The 23,555-nt window shown below is 35.6% G+C and overlaps 1 protein-coding gene across 7 annotated transcripts in view; it reads right to left on the bottom strand.

Annotated features, from left to right (window-relative positions):
* The window catches only part of HEN1 (double-stranded RNA binding protein-related / DsRBD protein-like protein), a 66,801-nt gene extending 45,635 nt beyond the window's left edge, over positions 1-21,166 (bottom strand). The window contains exons 1-3 of one of the 7 annotated variants that reach the window (XM_089811669.1): positions 21,089-21,166; positions 19,624-19,696; positions 19,276-19,518 (exon numbers count right to left, since the gene is read on the bottom strand). In XM_089811669.1, the coding sequence (XP_089667795.1) occupies positions 19,276-19,518 (243 nt within the window). In that variant the 5' untranslated portion in view covers positions 19,624-19,696; positions 21,089-21,166. Of the gene's footprint in view, positions 1-19,275; positions 19,519-19,623; positions 19,697-20,121; positions 21,064-21,088 lie in introns of those variants that run through there. The other 6 variants (XM_089811673.1, XM_089811667.1, XM_089811672.1 and 3 more) reach the window with 6 other exon arrangements.
* Between the last annotated feature and the right edge of the window lie 2,389 nt (positions 21,167-23,555).

The raw sequence follows: 23,555 nt of genomic DNA, 5'->3' as shown, positions 1-23,555 counted from the left end.
ATTCTAGGTAGAGAGGGCCTTTCTCGTTGGAGATTGTGTGGGGAAATAAAGTTTGGTCTAAGGTTGGGTGGTTAAAGCCCCTGACAATGTTTCACCTCTCCCCAAGTTGTCGGATGTACAGCAGACAAAGATAAGTTGTACATTAAATTGTTGTCAGAAAAAGGTATTATCACTTTTATAATGTATATGCAAGAAGGTAAGATTAATTGAGTTATTTCATCATTACAGTTATTTTACACCTAGATGCGAGAGATAGATTTATGGATTGTTTTTCATTTGTATGAATATCGAATATGAGCATATTTCTAATCTTGAGTTATTGCCACAGTTAAGTAATCAGAAGGAAAGGAATGATATAGTGGTACCTAAAGCCCTAATTGATTCAGTGGTAACTGCAACCTTAAATGATTTAGTGGTATCGAAGGCCCTAATTGAATCAATGGTATTAGAAGCCCTAATTGAATCAGTGGTATCAGAAGCCTTAATTGATATAGTGGTAACTGAAGCCATAAATGATCCAATGGTAATTGATACCCTAATTGCTACAGTGGTATGTGATGCCCTAATTTTATATAGTGGTAATTAATGATAATCATCATTAGTTTTTGATATAGCGATATTGGAAGGAATTTCGTTATTTGATATTGTTATAGTGGTATTGCGGACTAACCTAGGTTGTTGCAAAAGCATCCCTACAATGATTTATCAATTCAAATTCCAAGGTACGTGGATATTATTTTCTATATTAAATTCATTGATGTTGTTTTAAGTTCTTAGTTAAGAAAATTTGTTTAACTGATTTTAACCGTCCATCCCTTTCACATGAACATAACTAATATAATTGTCTTCCTATGAAATTGAAGTAGTAATTGTATTCCTTGTGTATGTTAGTTGTTAATTAAGACCCCGAGAAAACAAGATGTTACAAAAGATAGGGAAGAAATAAATAAGAAAGCCTCAGAGGCAGAAGAAACAATCAGCTCCAGCATAAATAAGGTACAAACTTGGATCAATCATTAGAAAAGAAGGATCTACTATTAGATCCCCTTATTATGTCAAATAAACTAGTGGAAAAAGCAAACAGCAGGAGCAGAGCTAAGAAAAGAACCTTTAAATTCTAGCAAACACTAGAAAATGGAAAGCAGCCTTTTGAAGACTACCATCAAACTCCAAAGCAACACAAAAGATGAACTAAGAAAGAAAAATCTTAAAGTACCCATGGAAGTAAAATCCCTTCTAGAAACATTTGGATTTATAGTAAATGGAGCAAAAGAAGACAACAGTTGCAAGACAGAAGAAGGAAACGACTTATTTAAAAGTTTTGAATGGGAAGAATTTGGGATATTAAAGGATCAAGAAAAAGCTATAGAAAAAACAAAGCATTCAGATACCGAAGACCATCAAGCAGAAGAGGAAGGAGTAGAATTCAATATAGAAGAATAATTAATCAAAGAATGGGAGGAAGATCTCGAAACAAAGGAAAAGGAGCTCTCAACCTCAACCAGAGAAAATGCTAATAAGAACACTAACAACTTAGGAATAGCTATGAATGTAGAAGGTAGCACAGCTCCAAAATATGGCAAACAAAAAATGAAGAGAGGCAAGAACTCCTTGACAGAAATAAGAAATGTTTCAAGCCAATCAAATAATCAGAAAAAAATCTTTGAAGTATTGAACATAGGGAAGGGGAAGATCCTTCCCACAGAACAATGAAGATCATTGATCACTACCTAGAATGCTAGGGGTCTTAATGCCCCTAGCAAAAAGAATCTATTAAAGTGCAACTTAACCTTATTTGAATTAGAAATCATTTTAATCCAAGAAACTAAGCTAAATAAAGACAAAGGAAATACCTTAAAAAATAAACTAGGCTACTGGAAATCAGACCTCAATGAATCAAATGGAGCCTCAAGAGGAGTAGGATTGATCTGGAATCCAAGGAAAATAAACTTCACCAAACTTACAGAATCCAAAAATTGGATGGGGAGCTAGAATCAAATATCCCAAATATATACCCAATTTGTAGGTATGCATTCCATATCTAGTTTCCGTGTATATGCATTGAAAATACCAAAAGAGTTGTACTTGCATATTAGTTCATTGTAAGAGGCATGGTAATATCATTTAAGATTATTCTAAATTTCTTAGCATTGAAAGGCAGCATACAAGTTTTTGACAATATTCCTTGAGCTAAAATCAATCAGTTTGGGCAAGATGTAGTACATTGGTATTAGAGCTAAATCCTGCTTGAGAGTTTAGCAATCACAAGCCACCTAGGGTTGGCTCTCACAGATTTTTCACTATCAAGTGAGCTTTGTTTGATAGGGAACAAGATTTTATCAGGCAGCCAGACACCATGGGTGACAGGCAAGAGCATAGCCCACCAAGAGACAATAGGAATGAGGATCAGGAAACAAGGGCATTTTTCAGAGCAATCATTACAGGACAAGAGCGAATGGCTCAAGCTTTGCAGGCATTCACCACCATGGTTGAGCGCATGAACCCATGCGACAAACGGAATCAGGAACAAGGGGATAAAAGGAGTGCAATAGTATCACCTCGAACTCATAGAACTCTTTCTAGAACAGCAAACAAGCCTACATGTCCTACATTTGTTAGAGAGGAACCAGTATAGGAACCAACGGAGGAAGTTGAGGATGAAACATTGCAGATATCCTTATGGCTGCAAATAGTGAATGGGAATTATTGGCACTACAGGTTCAAGACAGGATGACCTTTGAACGCTTTATAAATCAGAGGAGAGAACATTACAGGTCACTCAGATAGGATAGGAGGCCTAGGGGTTAAAATAGTGAGCTGAAGAGGGCTACAGGCAAGCTTACTATGCCTATATTTGATGGGAGTAGTAAGATGACAGCTCAAGCTTGGATTCATAAGCTTGACACATTCTTGGCATTGAGGCCAATGACAGAGATTGAAGCTATCAAATACACCACTTTGCATTTGGAAGGAGTAGCACATTATTGGTGGTACTATGGTATGGTAACACTTCAGCATAATCAGGTGACAGAGTACCAAGACTTTTTGGATAGGTTGGTTGAAAAATTTGACAAGAAAAATCCAGAGGTTTACTTCCGGGAATTAGCACAACTGAAACAAACAGGCAACTTGAAGTATTTCATTGGTGAATTTCAGCAGTTGGCAATCATGGTGCCAAACATTTCAGAGCGCAGATTGATAGTTCTTTTCATTGAAGGCCTATCTGAACCACTAAAAGGTTGGATAAAGGCATTTGATCTCATTTCTTTACAAGAAGCTATGAAAAGGGCAAGAAGTATGGAACATGCAGTCCCAACAAACAAATTTCAATCCAAAGAAGCATCTTCTAGTAAGGATAACAAACCATTTTATAAAAAACCAGAGAGGAATAATTTTAAAAATGATTCTAAATATAAAACTCCAGTACCTTTTGACAGGGAAACATTAAATGACTTGAGGAAGAAAAAATTATGTTTCTACTGTAAGGGACCCTATGATGCAAACCATGACTTGTCCTCTTAGACCAAAAGGCAAAGCTAATAAGATTATGTGGGCATACTATGAGGAATTAGAATCAAATAATTCAGACCAGCAGTCTGATATAGAGGAAATAGATGGCGAAAAAGAGGAAGACAAGGCTGAAAACTTGTCTAAAATAGTGTCCACAGATGGGGAAGGAGATGGGCAACTTAGGGAAGTTTGTCTCACTAGTATTAAGCAAGAAGGATCATTTTGAATGAGAGGAGTACTTGTTGGACAGCGAGTTATAACTTTGGTTGATACAGGTGCCACTCATAATTCCATTGATGCTAGGTTGGTGGAGAAGCGTGGCATACAAACAGAGGAGTTTGGGGGAATTAGAGTGAGGGTAGCTGATGGCTATGTCTTCAATTGTGATCGTAAGATCATTGGACTCCCATTGGAAGTTAATAATTATGCCTTTAAGGCAGATTTCTATGTTGTGCCTATGGGAGATACAGATATAGTCCTTGGGATGAGTTGGTTGCACGATATTGGTGAGTTCACTATTAATCTCAAGGAGATGGAGATGAGGTTTACAGTGAATGGAAAGACACAAATTCTTAAGGCAATCAAGGACAATGACTTCAGAATGGTCTCTTTCCAGAGGATGGCTAGATTGATTCGACATGATCAGGTAGAGTGGGCAGCAGAGTGGATGTTAATGCCATCACAGGAGGGACAGCAAAAGAGTGAATATCCCCCTGATATTCAAGAGCTTAGAGTTAAACACTCTAAGGTATTCAGTGACATTCCACCAAGTAGACCACCAGACAGGGGTATTGAGCACATCATTGAGTTAGAGGAGGGGGCCAAGCCCATCATGATTACACCTTACAGGCATCCGATGAGGTTGAAGGATGAAATTGAAAAAACTATAAAAGAGTTACTTGCTATGGGCCATATTAGACCAAGTAAGTCTCCTTTCGCTTCTTCAGTGGTGTTGGTAAAGAAGAAGGATGGGACATTAAGGATGTGCATTGATTACAGGGTGCTTAGTAGGAAAACAATTAAAAACAGGTACCCCATTCCCAGGATTGATGAGTTGATAGATGAGTTTCATGGAGCTTGCTTCTTCTCAAAGATAGATTTGAGATTAGGTTATCACCAAATTAGAGTTAGAGAGCAGGACATCGAGAAGACAGCCTTTAGATGTCATTATGGCCATTTTGAGTTTGTAGTTATGCCATTTGGGCTAACTAAAGCACCTGTTTCTTTTTAGGCAACAATGAATAGGAAATTTGTACTTGTCTTCTTCGATGATATCTTGGTGTACAATAGATCTTGGGAGGAGCACTTGGTTCACCTTGACACGGTGTTGGATATATTAGGTAGAGAGTCCTTGTATGCCAAGGAGTCAAAATGTGATTTGGGTATGACAAAGTTGTTGTATTTGGGTCACATCATTAGTGCAGAAGGCATACGCATGGATCCTGAAAAGATTCGTGCCATTGTGGAGTGGCCTTCACCGGTAAACCTTACACAATTGACAGGCTTTTTGGGATTTTGTGATTTCTACAAGAGGTTTGTGGATGGATAAAGTTGTTGTATTTGGGTCACATCATTAGTGCAGAAGGCGTACGCATGGATCTTGAAAAGATTCGTGCCATTGTGGAGTGGCCTTCACCGGTAAACCTTACACAGTTGACGGGCTTTTTGGGATTTTGTGGTTTCTACAAGAGGTTTGTGGATGGATAAAGTTGTTGTATTTGGGTCACATCATTAGTGCAAAAGGCGTACGCATGGATCTTGAAAAGATTCGTGCCATTGTGGAGTGGCCTTCACCAGTAAACCTTACACAGTTGACGGGCTTTTTGGGATTTTGTGGTTTCTACAAGAGGTTTGTGGATGGATATTCCAGGTATGCAGTACCCTTGACAGATTTGATGAGAAAGGGAGCTTTCTTGTGGACTCTTGAGGCAGACGAGTGTTTTGAGAAATTTAAGGAGTTGATGACTTCCTGTCCAATGTTAGCGTTACCAGATTTCAGCAAATCTTTGGAGCTACATTGTGATGCTTCCGAAGAGGGCATGAGAGCGGTGCCTATATAGGAGAAGCACCCTATTGCTTATGAGAGCAGGAAATTAAGATGGCTAGATTGGAGCTTCAGCATATATGATAAAGAGATGTTAGCCATAATGCATGCTTTGGCTAAATTCAGGCAATACTTGGTAGGTAGCAAATTTTGTATCAAAACCGACCATAATAGCCTAAAACACTTTTTGGGGCAACAAGATCTAAATGATAGGCAGCAGAAGTGGGTGAGCAAGTTACAGTCCTATGACTTTGATATTACACATTTTAAGGGGACACAATGTAGCTGGTGATGCTTTATCACGTAGGCCCCATTTGAGCTTATTGGTAGATATATCGGAGGATTGGAGACACTTGATCCTTACAAAGTATGCAAAGGATGCATGGACAGCCAGATTCATAAATGGAACTATTGAGGACAGCAAATACAACCTTGTGAATGAGCTCATCATTTACAAAGGGCGAATATTTTTGGTTCCAGGCTCAACAATGAAGAGGATGGTTCTGAAATCTTTTCATGATTCACCTATGGCAAGACATTCTGGTTTCTATAGGACATACCAGCAGATTAGAGAGCGCTTCACATGGAAAGGGCTCAAGGAAGAGGTACTTCAATATGTTAGGGAGTGTCCCACCTGCCACCTGAATAAGCAAGAACACTCCTATCCAGCCGGTTTGCTTCAGCCACTTCCGATTCCTAATAGGAAGTGGGAGCTTTTATCTATGGACTTCATCGCAGGACTACCTAGAACCCAAGGTAGGGACTGCATATATGTGGTTGTGGATCGCCTTACGAAGTTTGCACACTTCTTTCCTGTCAATGCTACATACACTGCTACACAGGTGGCAGAGCTGTTCTTCAAAGAGATATTCAGATTACATGGCTTACCTCAAAGCACTGTGAGTGACAGCAACAGCAAGTTTATGAGTCACTTTTGGCAGGAGCTATTCAAATTGTGTGCGACAGAGCTCACTCCGAGTACTAGCTACCACCCTCAGACAAATGGTCAAACGGAGATAGTGAATAAATGGGTGGAGGGATATCTCAGAAATTATATAGCCGGGCAACAGAGGGCATGAGTAAGGTGGATTTATCTCTGTGAGTATTGCTACAATACCACTTATCACATATCTATTCAAATGTCACCCTTTATGGCCCTGTATGGGTACGAGGCACCCAATTTTATGGATATGCTTTTGAGTAGAGTGCCCAGTGCAAGTGATTTGTTACAGGAGAGTCAGGACATTGTTAAGACTCTCAAGGATAATATAACCAAGACACAAAATCAGCAGAAGCAGTATGTAGACCAGAAGAGGACTAAGCGCACTTTTGAGGTTCGAGATATGGTGTATCTTATGCTGCAACCTTACCGTCAATCCACTTTCAAGAAGAGTTGTGCTGAGAAACTCAAGCCACGATATTATGGTTCATTCAAGATTATCAGGAAAGTGGGAGAGGTGGCTTATGAGTTAGATTTGCCGGCGAAGAGCAAGTGCACAACGTTTTTCATGTGTCATGGCTCAAGAAGGCGCTAGGACATCATATTGTTCCTTCTACAGTGCTTCCACCCTTGGATGATGAGGGAAAATTGGTATTGGTGCCAAAGGCTATCATTGATTTCAGGGAAAGGAACTTGAGGTAGCATACTATAAGGGAGTATTTGGTGAAATCAAAGGACCTGCCAGTAGAGGATGCGACATGGGAGAATGAGGAGATTTTGCAGCATCCGGACTTAAAGTCGCTTGAGGACAAGCAATTTTAGGGAGGGCGAACTGTAATGTCCCCATCTTTTTTAGCATCTCAGTAGAGCTCTTAGCCTTTACATTCTCTAAAGGCTAAGTGGAAAAATAAAGAGAAATTGATTAAATTAATTTCTTAAAAAGTCATTAAATAAATTAAAATTAAAATGTGACTTTATATTTAATTAATTTAATTTTCTAGAAGCACAATTAATTATTGTATTGCAAGGGAGAAGCTTCTAGAGTGTGCATTTTCTAGAAATATAACTAATTATTCTATTGGAAAGTGGGAAGCCTCTAGAGAATGCAATTAAATAATATTTTATTTCCTTCTAGAAGGGTGAAAGAAAAAAATAAATAAAAGTGAGAGCTTCATTGGTAATAATTCGATTTTTGTGAATTGCATTTGATATAAGCTTGAGAGAAGAAACGAAGGTTTCTGATTTCAATCAGCCATTGGAGAACATCAACTCTTCAGTGTTGCAACCATTTGAGGTGGTGAAATATCCACCGAATTTGGTATTCAGGAGAGCTTCAATTTAGGAGTTCTCTTTGTGCTTAAATTGGAAATTACAATTATTGTTAGCTACTACAGTACGCAAGAACGATGCCGCACTACAGTATTTATATTTGATTCATTTCCATTATTGGGCATCACTATTATCAGATTCTTCGAGCAACTATTAGTAGCTAACTTTGTAATTTTTAGGCATATGATTTTGCTGTGATAATTTAAAATCAGATTTTGGCATTATTGTAAGCCCATTTGTCTTGGCAAACTCATAGCAACATTGTACATGAGAATGAATTCAATAGAGGAGATACATGTTGCATACCATTTGTTTGACAAAATGTCCATCTAATAGTACATATGATCAGCATAACAGTTGTATGTCAATTGTTTGTCAAAATGTCAGTTGGCTGTAGGTATGCATTCCATATCTAGTGCCCATGTATATGCATTGAAAATACCAAAAGAACTGCACTTGCATATTAGTTCATTGTAAGAGGCATTGTAATATTATTTGAGAACATTCTAAATTTCTTAGCATTGAAAGGCAGCATATATGTTTTTGACAATATTCCTTGAGCTAAAATCAATCAGTTTGGGCAAGGGATATTACAATTTCTTTGCACATCTATATAGAGAGATAGATAGATATGCTTCCTCCCACATCTGCATCAAAAAACAAAATTCCCGCATCCCGCATTCTCTTCTTAACTCTGCCTTCTGAATCTGCATCTAAATCGGTAACTTAGCCCAAAACATGTTGCAAAAAGCTATGGTTTTTTAGGAGAAAATTAGGAAAAACCAAACATGTTTTTAGGCGAAAAATTGATCAAAACAAAACAATAAAATCCAAGACATGGATCAAAGAATATAAAGCTTCATTTTTAGGAAAAAAGGCTAAAACCTAGCAAATAATTTTTAAGGAAAAAATTATAAACCCACCAAATAATTTTTGAAGAGAAAAACATGAAAACTCGGAAGGAAATTTTTAAGGGAAAAACTATGAAAATTTATCAAAGAAACCTTTGTGAAGCAAAACACAAGACTTTGCATGGTAAAAGAGAACATGCAAGTACATGCAACCCTCAAAAATCGGAGACTTGCTCAAACCAAGAAATCACACAGTCAAAACCCTCCACTAGGATCACAATTTTCAGCAAAAATCTTCAAGATGAACCCCACAATTTTCATAAAATACCTCCAACAATTTTTATTTCAAAAAAAAATTTAAAATATTCAGGACAAGAGGCTCAAATTTGCCTTCAAAAAATCGTCATTGTTTTTGAAATCCCATTGACACACCATGATAACATGTTAAGTCGATGTTCTTGTTAAACAGAGGAGATGAAAGCTTCTTATATAGATTTACAAAGATTTATAAAGACGATGTTTCTAAAAGAAACAATCATAAACTAGAGAGGGTAGAAACTACTTAATAAACTAAAGACTAACTAAGATGACCATTAAAGAAACATTATAGTATTCTAATACCTCCTCAGTGAAGCTTTTATTTAATTTGTCAAAAATTAGACATGTAAAGCATCATCATGAATGTAGGGTATCACCTTTGCAAATAATGTTGTTTCTCTAAAGAAGATACATACCTCTCACTGTAAGGAAGAGATGTAACATGAAAAGATGGAAACTATTGATGAAATGGTTTCAAATGTGGCCCAAAACAAAAATTAATGGCATGCATGAGGTGAGGCGATGAATTGATGCACAGTTGATTAAACAGTGAGAAATAAAACTACAATAAAGAATCTATTTTATATGAGGAAACCTTAGCAGGCAGAAAATGGGCATTTTCCATGTCCCCCATATATAATTAATGACTCCCTTGATAACAATTTATGAACAGTATTATAAGAATGATAAGTTAATGACTCCCAAAGCCAAGGAACGGCAACTACAAATTAAAGAAGTTATATCAATCTGCAAGAACAGTTAGCAAGGAACATAATATGCATCAGTGATACCATAAACTTTCTTATTGTTTATTATCTCTATCAATTTGCAAAGGTAATTTTTATGATCAGATGATCAGAAAGGCAAGCATCTGATTGTTATGATCGATCAAATATTGATTAGAGTATAGAGACAAATGAATAAAGAGTGGTCTCGAGATAATTACTGATGAATTACTGATCATATAAGGATACACAGACTATCCTAACCTGTGATTACAAATGGCAGTAATTAAGTAACAATAAGGGAATATTATTAATTATCACAGAGATGGTAATATCACTAGGTGTCATAGAGACAGCAATGAAGTATCATTGATATGGCAATATCTATTAATATGCAATTGAGGCTGAAGTCTCAATTACAGAGAAAAAATTAAAAGATGACTATCACAACTAAAAATAATAAAGTGGTCAGCACTTGAAGGGAATATCGCAAAGAGGTGTGATTTATTTACCAAATCGCTTGTATGCTAGGTAATGTCTCTCAAATCAAATAGATGCAATTAATCAGTTTGTAAGATATAAAAGGAGAATTGATCCCACTCTAGAAGGGATAGACAGATGGATAATTATTATTTATGATAGATACTCAGTGAAGAACCAGAGAATATAACATATATTTGATATTCTTCACAAAGGGAGATGAGAGAAGAAATCAATCATGCATATTACTGGCAAGCATCTATAAGTTAAATACTGATCATAGAATATTATATCTGAATTCTATTAGGGATAGAGAACCCTCATATGAATATATTATTTCTAATTAATCATAATCCATTGCTGTTGGTATTTTCATAGCCTATCCCTTAGTCTGTTGCTATAGCCCCTTTTGAGGACAGATAGTTTGTAAGGAACAGTTGGAACAATTCCTTCCAAGATAGGTTAAGCTTGGAGCAATTCCTTCCAAGATAGGTTAAGGCATGTATTTCTGACCCTAAGGATATAGTCCCAAGATGGGTATAAGTGTGTGTACTAAAACCTTGAGGGAATCTACTTGTAGATTGGTATCTGAGATCCCTATGACAAGTGCTCCCTGTCCTCCTTTGGGTTGAGTTTGGGCAGAAGTAAGAAAGTAGGTTTGAATATGTTAATTGTCAAATATCTTATGAGTTATTCATAGAATATTTAAATTTAATTTGATTTAGTTGCATAGTAATGTATGTTAAACATTGGCAATCAATAGCCTCCTAGTAAGGAACAATAAAAAGACTAAGTAATTACCATTTCCAAGCATGATCCAAACCCTAGTTGGGAGTTTTAAGGTTAATTAATCCTGCCATCCTGCAGGACAAACCTACTAAATTACCAGTTCGAGTTCGAAGACGGGTGCAGGTAAGAGAACCCAATATGTGGGCACATGAAATACTTTTTAGGGGTTAGGGTATGTATGGGTTAGGGTATGTATGTTAAACATTGGCAATCAATAGCCTCCTAGTAAGGAACATTACAAAGACTAAGTAATTACCATTTCCAAGCGTGATCCAAACCCTAGTTGGGTGTTTAAAGGTTAATTAATCCTGCAGGACAAACCTACTAAATTACCAGTTCGAGTTTGAAGATGGGTGCAGGTACAAGAACCTGATATGTGGGCACATGAAATACTTTTAGGGTTTAGGGTATGTATGGGTACATGTGTGTATATATATGTGTGTATTACATATATATATATAAAAAGAGAAAATATACAAAATTGTAAAACTAAATCATTTCAAAGTATGATACTTGATCATTGATCAATGCCAAATGCCAAAGACAAATATTAAATGCCAATCGATAGTCAAAAGATATTCTAATAAGCCATTTCATGTCCCTACAGTAACCAACAAGTACCCACAGAATTACCAGTACCAGGTGCGTATCTGAACCAAGTTCGGGGCCTGTTGATAAGAACCAGTAACTTAGCAAATCTACCATAAGTGCCATTTAAACAGGGCTAACTATTCAACCCTTTTCTTTAAAAAGTTAAGAATATAATAAAGCAGACCAACCTAACACTTCTACCTATATGTGCCTTAAATATGCTTCCTCTAAGTGTATTTTATATGCATACTCTTCCTGTGAATATCTTGTGTTTGGATCGTGCATGTTCACTCAATGGGAACATTCCCCATATATGCTCGGTGTATTGCTTCAGGCATGTATTTATTGATGCCTTTATGCCTTACATATTTGGCATGTAATTAAGTGTAATGCTTCATGCTTAAAGTATTTGACATGTATTTACTGTTTTTTTCTTGACATGCATAGTTATGCCTTGTGTGCATTTATTTGGCTTCATGTTTGAGTATTTAAACTTCATGCCCTATGTAGTATGTCTTGCAGATTGCTCATGCCTTACATATATTTATGCCTTGAATGTATCTATTGATTGCTGCTGCATGCTTTCAAGCTTCATATGCTGTGTATTCACATATATGCTTCTTGACTTCAGTGAATTTATATGTATGCTTCATGCTTTACGTGCTATGTGCATACAATGTACACATATATGCTTCTTAAGTGAATTCATAAGTATGCTTCATGTTTTATGTTTTGTGTGTTCACATAAATGATCCTTGACACTGTGAATTCATGTATATACTGTGCTATGCATATTCACACAAGTGAAGTCATTTGTATGCTTGATGTTTTATGTGATATGTGTATTCACATGTATGCTTCAAGACGTAACTGAATTCATGGGTATGCCTCATGGTAACAATGTACACATATATGCTTCTTAAGTGAATTCATAAGTATGCTTCATGTTTTATGTTTTGTGTGTTCACATAAATGATCCGTGACACTGTGAATTCATGTATATACTGTGCTATGCATATTCACACAAGTGAAGTCATTTGTATGCTTGATGTTTTATGTGATATGTGTATTCACATGTATGCTTCAAGATGTAACTGAATTCATGGGTATGCCTCATGGTATGTGTGTGAATCGTGACTTCAATGAATTCATGAATATGCATCGTGTGCTAGTATTCTCATTTGTATGCTTCAAGATTTAAGTGAATTCATGTGTTATGCATATTCAAATGTATGATTCATGTTTTGGGGGTATCCCAAAGTGCAATTCACGCCTTGAGTGCATGATCCCTACCTTATATCTATATAAAATTCATGCCTTTTGAATATCCCTGTGTATGATCATGCCTTACAAGTGTTGGTAGATCCATGCCTTACATGTATAGATGTGCTTCATGCTTTAAAGGTTTGCTTCATATGTTTTCAGCATGTTTGCCCCATAAGTACTCTTCTTTTGTCTTATGTGTACACTTCTTGTATCTATGCTTCCCCTTCATAGCTTGTGCATATTTATGCCCTCCGTGACTTATGTGCAAGCTTAGTGGCTTACGTATTTAAAGGTGCTTATGAATATGTTTTGCATCTTATGCATATCTGTGTGATGTTTTTAGCATGCTCACTTCACGAGTGTATGTCCCTTCCTAATGTATACAGCTCATTTCTGATGTTTCTCCAAACAAGCTTATTCTATGAGTGTTTTGAGTACTTATAAGTATTTCAAGAGCCATATTCCTTCCTTTCAAAGAGAAAGGGTCTTATGAGTACATGAAGTTCGTATCATGAGGTTTTTAATACATTGTGGACCCCTCTTTGTAGTTAGTCTCTAAATTCAGTCACGTCCTGAATATCAACATAAAATTAGACCAAACATCTCTTATGTTCTCAAAACTCAAAAGGATTTCCCTATGCATTTTTGAGGAATCTATCTCACATACTGTCATAAGATCTTCTATTGACTTAACATTTCCACAAACATTTAGGCCCCATAAAACACATTTCTACTTTGTATCGTAAAATTATGAATTAAGGAAACAATGAAAGAAGACCTGGAAGACATAAATTTGAGGCATGCTGTCATGCAAATGAGCTGCAAATATTACCATTCATGATGAAGTGATAAGTATTCGAGAAGGGGATCATGTTTGGAATTTAATCACTGCTATCTGCATTGCATTTCTAAAATTCTGAAAACTTAATAGGCAATGGTTTGGGATTTTATTCATTGGAAACAATCTGTGACATCTGTAGGAAGGCAGCTCCTGATCTCAGCAAGTAATCTAGACTGCTGAGTTTGGAAATAAGAAAATCGATTGGAAGAAGGGCACTAAACTGATATTATCACAACTGAAGTTTTCTCTTAAGTGAACCAAGTCCGCTGCAGAGAAATCTGAAGCCAGAGGTTGCTGTTGTGGTTCAAACATTCGTATTACTGTACTGGCAACTCTACAGGTCGGTTGACATAAACTATCCATTGTAATTTTCTTACTGCAACTATTAATGAAGATAACCTGGTAAGATCATGGGCTATGGTTATTTTGTCATCTGTAGGTTGCACTATATTTAAAACTTCTTGTTACAAACTTCTAAGAACAAAAGAAGGAACAACAGTGATCTCACTGGCAAAGGACTTTGGGTTACTCGATTTTTATGCTGCAGAGTTTCTAAATGATACTACTCTGAGTCTTGATTCTCTTGTTTGGAAAAGACAGAAGATACACTTCTGGCTCTTGCTGTTCACAATCTTGGTACATCTAAGTATAAGCTGCAATATGGGGACATTGATTTAGTTGCAGTTGATGTTGGGAGCTTGCTAAGACAACTTCATTCTTGTGTGAGACAATGAGAATTGAGTTCTTTCGACTGAACATACCTACAGCACTCTTCTTTTTTGGTGCTAGCATATTCTAGAAATTATTATAATTTTTGTGGCTCTTTTATAGAGGCAAGGGTTGGAAGAGTCAATTGTCCTGTTGATAATTTGTAGACATCAGATTTGAATTTTGCAATAACCGTATAGAAAAACTTTGTAATTTTCAAGCGAACCTCAAGTCTACCTGAAGAACAAAATTACACAGTGCTAGTGTCTTTCAGTGAAGGTGTGCACCAGATTGGAAAAAAGAATAAAATGGAAAATTTAAAGAAGAAAATCTTCTCCAAAGAATTTAAGGACACATTCAGTGGTAAACAGCTTAGGGACTTGCAGAAAGAACAGGCAATAGGGAACAAGTTGTACATCATGGAATGACAATTGGAGTCCATGCAATACATGGATGGTGTCCTTATAGAATCGGAAGAGTTGGAATCCTGTTTCAATGATTGCCTTAGTACAACATAAGTTAATGGAGTATTCAAGCATGCTGTCTACCAGTAAAAACTCTGAAAAATAGTCTTCTAGCGATGAAAAGCAAGTTTTCTTGTATTTCAAGCTATTTTTCTGTCCTTGGCATGAATACAGGTCTTTCCCATCAAATTACATTACACCTAACTTGTCAACTTGATTACAACTGATTACATTTTAAAAGATACAACATTCAAGACAACTTTGCAACTGTTTATGATAACTATGCAACTTTTAAGCCCTAAATCAAGCCACAAAACATGAAAGTATAAAACTAAGACCCACATGGCAAAAAGACATTATTTGCACAAATAAGCGCAAACTTGGAGAGCTAACTCCAATCCTTTACAACCCAGAATCACACTAGGACAAACCCCAAATTTGAGTTCCTATACTTAATAACCCAGCCAAATGGACCTCAAAAACCCCATAAGACGTATACCAACCCAAAACAAGACTTTGAACATCAAAATAAAAACTAAATCCATCACTAAAGGATGCTCCTGCATCGAAGTTCTACCCACTTTGCAGACAAGAATTGATTAAGTCCAAGCGGAATAGTGTAAGTTCCCATGTGCTTACCAGCATATCACATCATTAACCTGAGTTGTGTCCAACATAAAGTCACATGTTCACATTGTAATCCTTGGGGTTGCTTCTCTTGATCCCACAATTGCCATATTGTTTAGCATTTGGAGTTTCCTTGTTCAAGAGAAAAAAGAATACTCGGTATTTTAATCTACATGTTGGAGTGGTCACAAAACTCACATCAACAAGGGTTACATTCAATCATTACTTGAGCACAAGCAATTTGGAGGAGGGAAGGGCTGTTGTGCCCCATGTCTATAAGTAGCAACTCCTTTAGTGTTTAAGAACAGTGTCATCAGAACAATGTGTTAATGACTGAGTCCCAAAGTCGAGGAACAGCAACTAAATATTGAAGTAGTTATTTCGATCTGCAAGAACAGTTAGCAAGGAGCATGATATGCATCCTGATAAGCATCCATCAGCAATACTATAAATATCCTTATCATTTATTACCTCTATCAATTATTGAAGGTAATCTATACGATAAAATGATTAGAAATGCTAACATCCGATTGTTGTGATTGATCAAATATTGATTACAGTATAGAGACAAATAAATAAAGACTAGTCTCAAGATAATTAATGATCATATAATGATACACAGAATATACTAACCTGTGATTAAAAACAGAAGCAATTAAGTAGCATTGAGGGAGTATCATTAAATATCACAGAGACAGCAATATCATCGTAGAGATGGCGATTAAGTTGCACAGAGACAGCGATTGAGTACCATTAAGTATCACAAAGGCAGGAATATCATTAGGTATCATAGAGACAGCAATTTAAGTATCATTAAGATGGCAATATTGATTCATATACAATTGAGACTGAAGTCTCAAAATGCAGCAATTATATTAATGGCTGACTATCACAACTAATAAGAATACAGTCAGTGCTTGAAAGGAAATTGCAAATAGATGTGATTTATTTACAAGATTGCTTGTGTTATAGCGCAGCAATTGGAATAATCAAAGAAAACTAATCCTTGTTATCTATGATAAGGTGCAACGTCTAAGAGAGAAAGATCGTCTCTCAATTCAAATGGATGCAACTAATTATTTTGTAAGATATAAAAGGAGAATTGATCTCGTTCTATGAGGGGATAGATAAAGAGTTATTATCTATGACTGATACTCAGTGAAGTACCAGAGAATATAAAATATATTTGAAATTCTTCACAAAGAGAGATGAGAAAGAAAATAAATCGTATGTATTACTGGAAAGCATCTATGAATTAAATACTGATTATAGAACATTATATCTGAATTCTATTAGGGATAAAGAACACTATATAAGTCCAATGTATATATTACATATATTTGTTAATAATAATTAAGTCAGAATGTTTTTACTATCCCTTACTCTCTTGCTATAGCCTCTTTGAGACAGATAGGTAGTAGGGAACAGATGGTGCAATTACTCACAAAGTGGGTGAAACCCATGATACGCTAAGGTTGTATTTCTGAAACCTTGAGGGTATAATCCTGAGATGGATATGAATGTGTTCTGGAAAATTTGAGGGAATCCACTTGAAGATTGGTATATGAGTGCCCCATGACAAGGACTCCCTGTCATCCTTAGGGTTAAGTTTGGCTAGAAGTAAGTAAGTGGATTTATATATGTGAACTGTCAAATAAATTATGAATTATTCAAAGTTTTCTCAAATATTTGATTTAGTTGTATAGTGATGTATGTTGAACATTGGCAATTGACAACCTCAAGTAGAGAACATCAGAAGACTAAGTAAATTGCCATTTCCAGACACAATCCAAACCCTAGTTGGGAATTTTAGGGTAAATTAAGTGTAGTCCTAGTTGGGGGCATTACAGTATTCCTCTTAAGGGATATGGAAGGACTGCAGATGGATTACTTTAAAGAGATCTAACAGTGGATCACTTGGAGATTTCCTGCTTGTTGATGAATTCACAATACTTAGCTTCTAGCAAATTGTTTAAGTTGTGATATTGCTATCAGAATTAGCTGTGTATGAGTCAAACTCATTGACTCATGTTTCATGAGAAGTGGTTCACATGAATCCACCTCTCATGAGAATAAATTGTTTAAGTTGTGATATTGCTATCAGAATTAGCTGTATGAGTCAAACTCATTGACTCATGTTTCATGAGTAGTGGTTCACATGAATCTATCTCTCATGAGAATAAATGGAATACTGAGCACTTACAAATTGTTAAAGATCAAAACCAAAGTGTGTGCATGCATGTCTGCAAATGCTTGCACATGTATGTGTCTAGGGCAGAGTGTGTGCTATATATATAGAAACACGTCAGTAATAACTAAATTAATCTCACAAGAAGGTTATATGCAAGGTCTCTTCCAAAAACAAAGCAGCAGTCTCTTCCAAAAACAAAGCAGCAAAACTAGTGGCTTTGCCAAAAGAGGTGTTGACTGGATATCTTTCTTGTTACTCCCAGCTTTACCTTCAGTAAGAAATTACAATTCTTTCTTCAACATATTCAACCTGCCTAGACCAAGGGGGTGGATCTTGGGCCTTCCATCAAAAGAAGGCTCCTAAATTTCCTTGAACTGTGTTGCTGAATAATTTAAGAGTGAACTGTATCACAGTCCTATCAGGTATATCCCTCAGCTTCGCTGCATTATTTTACAAGACATTTTAAAGTCTGTCTACCCTTTCTTGAGTGACAAATAAAATTCTATTTCTTTGTTGCATTGCTGGGAGCTATGCATCCACAATGAACAACATGTGCATTCAGAGCACATCCACGAATCCGGACAATATCCAAAGTGCATCCAGAGGGCATCCGACACACTGGGCCCAACAAAGATTTTTTCCACTCAAAAAAACATATTATAAAGTGTTTGTTTTATTTATTTTTTCCCATAAAACTCTGTAACAGCCCTTTATGAGGCCATTGACAAAAACATATCATTTCGTTTGCCATTTTCATTGGAATTGTTAATGCACACATGTGATATGGCATATTTGAATCTTTTGAACTCTAATTATTGGCATTTAATATTTATTTTTGGCATTTGGCATTGACCAATGATGAAGTATCATGCTATCAAATGATTTAACTCTGTATATTTCTTCAATTATTTTGTGTGTGTCCCCAAACCCCAAAACAAATTTGCCCATATCCATGTACAGAGATACTCGTTCCCATATAACTTAGATTTAAAAAGTAAATAATTTTGAAAATACCCTCAAGCAAGCAGCACACAGTTAAACTGCCAATACAAACTCTTTTCCACCTTTTCATAGTCTCCCAAAAATACTTACAATTTGTGCATCATCGGGTTTGCTTCTAATGATGAAGATCATAGTCATAAAAACTATAAGGCTACATATTACTTGAATCATCAAGCACTCATTTTTTTGTTAAGTTATTGGTAAAATTTAAGTACATATAATACAAATGTATGATAGTTTGTCTCTGTTCAATGGACAGCCTAATGCTTCTATAAAAGCTAACCCTAACATGCACCCACCTACACTTTTGGTATTTATAGTTATCAATATAATTCTCAAATAAAAAAACAATGAGAGACCGGATGGACTAGAATGTTAGAATTTTAAGAAATTTTGATACCCGTAGGGCGTTGGAAAGGCTTAGTGAGCATAAACCAGTCAACTACTACAGGTTACTGCTTTCACAGATATGCAGAATGTGATATAATCCAAAAAATCTATATCACAAAAGTCCCTTTTGAGTGTGCATAGAATAAAATAATTAGGGAAAGGCATGATATGGAAATCAAATAAGCAACCCAAAAATTTAAAGTTCAAACCTTGTCTAAGGCCAACTTAGCAGCATCTTGTTCGGCATCTTTCTTTCTGATAAAAGGACCTGAAGTCACTGAAAATTCTGGAAGTTCCAAACGGCAAATATATTTATTCTGTCTGGTTTGGGAGACAAGAAGTGTTGGGGTGTTCTCTGCGGGCTCAGCTGGAACAATCTCTGTTTTGTAATATGCTTGTTGACCGTATGTTTGGAAAATCCTAGCCTTAGGTGTGTTAGTACTAGTAGACATCTGGATACAAAATATTTTTAGTTAGATGTCAATATACGGAAAAAAGAATTGCAATGCATTGAGAAAATAGCCAACAGAAATGGAAGGGATGGGATCGTGAAATACACTGAAAGAAGCTTCGCAGCAAGAACTTTATTTCAAAGAATCAAGTCTAACATGAAATGTTTCGGTGTCAACACTGCAAAACAATGATAGCACAGTGAGAAAACAAACCAGTTCCATAATGTACGACAATTAAAAACAGAACCCCAAAAAACCTAGGTTACTTTCGAAGTTCTTTTTAAATTACGACCTGCTCTGCTATATGCGCGAATTCAATGGCAATTAAAGGAAAATAAGAATCATTTCCCATAAGGATAAGATCTTCGGTTGGTTCAATATCATTGTGTTTTTATTTGGTAACATGATGAAAAAGAAAAAGAAAAAAATAGTTTCTGATCTACACAGCGTTATCCCTAGTATAAACAATTAGAATATATACCTACGGAACACAATCAATTCTTGAATGCTTTTGTAGCGCATTGTTTTCTAGAATTTGGGAACCATTTTTACACATAGAAAAATGATAAACAGGTGAAAAAAAATGTTATGATGAATAAAAACCTGGACAAATACTTCGATAAGAAAGCTTCTGCTTGTGATGATCATAAAAAATAGATGAATACGACGCTTTTTTCAAATTCGTGTACCGCATACATCATATACAGCTAAGTAAATTAGGAAACAGCAACCCCATACACAATTAGCTCGGTAAAGTTTTTAATAACACTTCTAAGCTAGGTATTTTTTCCAAATTTTTTTTCCATATACCAGACAAAAAGACTCTGCCCAAATGGATTAAACGTCTAAATTAGTTTGGTATCGCTATGTTATATTTGATTCTGCAAAAGCAAAAACCCCACCATAAATTCCGTAGTTCTGACTCCCGGTATGACCATTTCGAATGCGGTAACGATGCCTACACCTAAACAACTTTCAATCACTATTCAGAGCGCTGTGTCTTGTCGATTTTGGGTCCTCGTTTTCACACAAAATCAAGAGCAAAAGGAAAAGGAATACCCAATCAGACTAAACCTCTCAATTGGGTCAATAACACAATAATTTTCATTGACAGCCATGGTTGAAAACGAAGTCCCCATATCCGCTTCCGAACTGAATGATCCCAAAGCTTAAGAACCAGATAATGGCACACATACCCACATAAAACAAATTCATGATTGGCATTCAATAAAATTGTCCTTTCGGTTCAGGATATTCTCTTTGTTTGGACAATGCAGAATACTTACCCAAATGTTTGTACCGAGTACTCTGAGCACATTATGCGTTTCAGGTGAGAGCTAAACACGTGCGGAAGAGCTCTAACGGTCAGAAAACTTTGACAGACATACTAAATTAAATGTATAAAGCCCTATCAAATGAGTATGTTGTGCATATTGTTTTTGCTCTACTATCAGAGTGCAAAAAATTCTCTGCCACTTCAAAACAAGCCAAATTACCAATTTAAGTTCACATGCTACTGCAAATGAAGAAATGGGAAATTGTGGGCACTGCCTCTAGTTATTGGATTTACCTTGCTGTGAAGTCCTGCTATTCCGCTCTTGGACCCTACGCAGTCCCGTAGGATTGTTTGCTTAGGTGGTGCCCACTTTTCACCGAGTTTTTTTTAACTGTTTTTTTTAATTATGAGAAAAGCAGAAAGTACAAAGAATAATTTTTAAATTAAAGAGTGTAAAATAGTAATGAATAATTTGTCTTGTCCATTGTTATTTTCATTATCATTATCATTATATTATTGTAATCATCAATGCTTAATTAGTTATTAATATTTTGGGACAAGTTAAGCTTGAGACAAATTGTCCATGTCTAAGTGTTTCTCATACCATACCATACAAAACTACTCAATAGTGGTCGTAGAGTGTCAAAGGAGTGAGTACAAATGATAAGGTGTGAGAGCATCTGACGTCACGAATGTTTCGATAATATGTTAGAGATGGACACAATGCTTTCTGACGTCTATAACCGTAGTATGAAATATATCATCTATGAACTCTTAACCACGTTCTGGGTCATCGTTTACTAATTGTGGTTAATTGTGTTTTGCCTTATCATTTACTAGTTGTTTTATGTTGATTTGAAATGTGGGTAAACGAGTGGCAGTTGTCCCTTTGACCATTATGTAGACGACGAGTAGGTGTCCATTTGACCATTATGTAGATGACTAATAGGTGTCCATTTGACCATTAGGTGACGATTGGCAAGTATCCATTTGACCATTAACATTGCCCTAAATTAAAACATAATGGGTTGCAAGGGTACGAAATTTTGATGAAGATTATTATGTTGTTCTTGAATATCTTGTGGCATTTCCTAGATCAGTGATAATCTACATTGGTTATTGTGGCATCTCGCATATCATTGGTAGTCTCCATTATGGTGTCTGCACCTTAACATTTATTTGGTGTCTCGTGAATCGCAGCATAGAAAATGGTTTATCGACCATCCAAGTATGAGAAATATGAAGAAAAAAAATGGAATGTTGAATATATTTGTGTTTTTTCTATTATTTTCTTGGAATAGAACTGCTAATGTATAATGGTTTTCAAGTTGTTTCATCTCCATTGTGGCATCCCGTAGATCGCTAATAGTCTCCATTGTAGTCTCACAGATCACTACATGGGTTTTTCAACCATCCGAATATGTGAAACTCGATTAGTTTATTTGAAATGTTGAATATATTATTGTATATTTTTCTATTTTATTATAATAGATATGTTAATGTTTATATATATATATATATATATATATATATATATATATATATATATATATATATATAGGACTGTTTTGTCTCCATTGTTGTTGAGTGTGCTGATTTGGAGACGAGACAAGATGAAAGTGCACAATTTTACTTGTAAGCTACGTGCACATAAATATATATTTAGCACTCTATATTATAAAGTTTTTTGCATTTATTCTATTTTGTGTTTTGGGAGCATTAATATCATAAAGTGAATGTCAGCTCCATTGTGGTTACAAGTAGTAACACTATGTTTCTTAGAATTATTATCTGAGCTTAGAGTATGCATGCTAGTAGAAGAGTACCTAGGGAGCCCTATGAAATTTGATGTTGAACTATATTGGAACTCATGTAATTATGATTACTCACTCATTTTTTTTTAGCAATATATGTTCTAGTACTCCTTTGAACATTATTTAGAAATAGCTCATGGACAAACTTTCTCTAGCTACTCCCAACTTCTAGTACAGTAACCAAGCAAAATTAAACTAACAACAAACTCAAACTAGCATCATTTTACTACTATTGATGGACACTTAATTAAAGATGGTTGACTTCTAACTAAGATTACTAACATGTTTATTTTGAGTGCATATTCCAACGCTCTTTTTTTAACTCTACACTAATAAACTGTAGAAATATATTGTAACAAAATTTAATTGACAATATTTCATAGGCACTAATACATCTTCAAATTGTTTAGCTTTTTATGTCTATGTCATCTAGTTATAATCTAAATCTTCAATATCATTGGACACTGCTATTATATGAGGTGCCCCTACACTTTTGTAAGAGTCAATATTCAACTTTTCAATTCAAATCTCTCCTGAACAATAAGACATTGATCCTAAAATTTGTCTCACAACCATAATGAGATATAGTTTGTCTAAGCCAAAGTTATTTTGGCTATTGAACATCTCATTATATTATAGAGAATTCATCCTTGTCTTTAAGTGTTGGCCTCTTGAAAAAGGAATAAGTGTTTCATCTTCAAGGAAGTGATTAATATCTAATAGTTCCTTTGTAGACCTCATTTGACAATAATTTAACATAAGCAATGCTTCTCTTCTTGTAAGATAAGCCCATAATTGGGCCCTTAATCAAACATATGTTCTATCAAAGAGGTTTGATCAAGCACCTATGTCTTTGATCGAACCCCATTTGATTAAATATGTGGCGCACAAATAATTATGCAACAACTTATTGTTGATTGAGCATGGATTTTATTTACTACTGATGT

Source organism: Cupressus sempervirens, chromosome 11 (genome assembly GCF_028749045.1).
Source record: "Cupressus sempervirens isolate cs-2001-9-10 chromosome 11, ASM2874904v1, whole genome shotgun sequence".
Taxonomy (NCBI): Eukaryota; Viridiplantae; Streptophyta; class Pinopsida; order Cupressales; family Cupressaceae; genus Cupressus; species Cupressus sempervirens.
This window is presented reverse-complemented; position numbering and strand designations above follow the sequence as displayed.